Consider the following 2,650-nt stretch of genomic DNA (forward strand, 5'->3'; position numbering starts at 1 on the left):
CCTGTATATATGAAATTACTCGGGAAGACATCCCCAACAACATATTTAAAAGTCAAGCGAATCGGAGAGGAAGTCGCTTTTATGCACAATTACCTTTAATTTTAATAATTTTCCTACTATTATTTGTAAATCTTGTGGTATTGTATGTTTTCTAGAGTCATATTTGGTGCCTGCTGGAACACTTCTGTATCTTAATATTTACTCAGTCCATAGAGATCCCAATTTTTGGCCAAATCCGGAAGTGTTCGATCCTGATAGATTTTTGCATGAGAGGATCCGAAATCGTCATCCTTATTCGTATATACCATTCAGTGCTGGACCACGAAATTGCATCGGTAAGATACACGTTTTTTTAAATCCTGATATACCCCTGCTATATAAAGAATTTATAATACGTTATGATACCAATTCGTAGGCCAACGATATGCTATGCTGGAAATGAAGGCGATGATAGCTCCTCTGATACATAATTTCTACTTGGAGCCCATTGATTATTTAAAAAATATTCGCATGAACGTTGATTTGCTTCTTCGACCATCTCATCCACTTCGTGTGAAATTTATTCGTAAAGCGAATGCAAGCTTTTAAAACACTGATTTTATGAATATTATAGGTGGCAAAGGGAAAGCTCTATATTTGCATACAAAACTATTACCGATAGCGTCATAATAGAAACTCTTTATACACGTGTCATAATATATCAAAATAAAATAAAAATATTGTTACGCCCGTGCTCGGTTGCGACGTCCGGTGAATGCGCGCCAGCCGCGGGCTGAAGTCGCGGCGGATGGAAACGTCGGTCGTGAAGGACCGATGTGCGATTGACTATTATTGATTAGAGGATTTGTCTCTGAGCTCTTTGGAGAGAGAAGACGTGTTATCGTTATTGAATAAAGTTTTGCTCGTTCAGTACAATCCTTGTTGATTTATTCGCGGCCCGGAAACGTGCGCCGAGAGTGCTACGATAAATATTTCTTGGTCCTTTTTCAGATATAAATCAAATTGAAATTTAAACGCCAATTGTTAGGACCTAGGCAAGGTGGTGGCCATTATATTGCTAAGTGAATCCGTATACCGTATTTTCCTACCCTGTACTGCGCGCCGTTACTATCGGACATAGATAGAGAATATTTATCGTTGTTTATACGCACGCGGCCGAGAGAGCGTTTTAAAGTAACATACATGTACATGTTATTGCGAATAGTATTATCACAGCCTCAGTGGTCGAGCTGGCTAAGACGCCCGTCACGGATTGAGGGAGGTCCCAGGTTCGAATCCTGGCTGAGGTAATATTTTTCGCAATAAGAATTTTAATTCAATAGGGAAAAGGGTAAATTTATAATGCTAAGTATAGCATTAAAATTAAATTAAAGTAATTTGCAAAAATCGCTCTGTGACAGGGATTTAGGCTGTTGAAAGCACTACACACGACTTAGTATACAAGTACTTGTATTACGTGTATAACAAATTAATACGGAAAGCAACTATCGCTTGTCCGCGGATACAGTAGAAGAACACGTGTATTGAGTAGCGCACTGGCGCGGCGTGTGTCACGAGGCCGAAGGGGGAGAGAAAAAGAACATAGGCAAGCTGTATTCAAGAGGGGAAAAACTCAAAAGCTTATGCCTGTGACGTACGCGAGCGCCGTGTGCTCTCTTAGACTAATACAACTTAGACCTAAATACAAGAGATCTTTTCGATACTTCTCGCGGGGTTATCACACTCTGCAATTTTTAGAACACGTGAATTCACTGACGATAATGATCCTACCTAGGGGAAAATCTGTGTTACATGTCCGATAGTAACGGCGTGCAGTACAGGGTAGGAAAATACGGTATATGGGTTCACTTAGCAATATAATGGCCACAACCTTGCCTAGGTCCTAACAATTGGCGTTTAAATTTCAATTTAATTTTTTTTATATGAGACTTTATAACTGACTTGACTATAGAAGCAAGAGTAAAAAATCATTATATTTTATATTATATGTATACATACGAGTATATGTAAATTGGGTAATTGTTCACCATAGGGGAGTCAGCTCCGATGACCTTGACCTTGACATGTATTGTCAAGGTTACCCTCCTGAGTAACGCTCAGAAGGTTTTAGCCATCGCTCGTTGTTGATTAAAAAGTTATTAAAAAAACAATGTCGACCATTTATATGTAATTTTCAGGCACAAATATTAAAAATTTTGAAAAATGTTTTAAACAAAAGTTGTAGATCTCATTAAAATATATATTTTATGTTCTATTCATTTTTACTCTACGAGTGATAGTTTTCGAGAAAAATGATGGACTCTAAATCTTATATCTGTCCTCTCATCTAACAATAAGCATGTGCTTTGTAGTACATATACGATTCATATGGATTTGCGACTTTTCACGTGAGGCGAGATCCACTCCACACCTCGAACGTAGTTTGGGTTAGGTTATATCTTAACAAAGTGGAGCCCCCCCGCAGGGGGGCTGAACATACTGTCTCCACGCATGTACTTCCGCCGTTGTACTGTTCCACATGGGTTTGCAACTTTCCACGTGAAGCGAGATCCACTCCACACCTCTGACATAGGGTGGGTAGAGTTATTTTTATCGAGGTGAAGCCCCCTCGAAGGGGGGGCGGAACATACTGTCTCCACGCATACATTTT

At 39.3% G+C, this 2,650-nt stretch overlaps 1 protein-coding gene and 1 non-coding gene across 2 annotated transcripts; both read left to right on the forward strand.

The window, feature by feature from the left end:
* Positions 1-103: 103 nt before the first annotated feature.
* On the forward strand, positions 104-915 carry LOC105564013 (cytochrome P450 4C1-like; the record flags this gene model as incomplete). Its single annotated transcript, XM_012016083.1, has 2 exons — positions 104-335; positions 416-915. Coding segments are annotated over 2 exons (405 nt in total), but the record flags the coding sequence as incomplete, so codon positions are not given.
* Positions 916-1,214: 299 nt separating this feature from the next.
* On the forward strand, positions 1,215-1,289 carry Trnap-cgg. Its single transcript has one exon. It is a non-coding gene; the product is annotated as a tRNA-Pro (tRNA).
* Positions 1,290-2,650: the final 1,361 nt, after the last annotated feature.

Source organism: Vollenhovia emeryi, unplaced genomic scaffold, assembly GCF_000949405.1.
Source record: "Vollenhovia emeryi isolate VEMERY1.0 unplaced genomic scaffold, V.emery_V1.0 DF944149.1, whole genome shotgun sequence".
Classification (NCBI taxonomy): Eukaryota; Metazoa; Arthropoda; class Insecta; order Hymenoptera; family Formicidae; genus Vollenhovia; species Vollenhovia emeryi.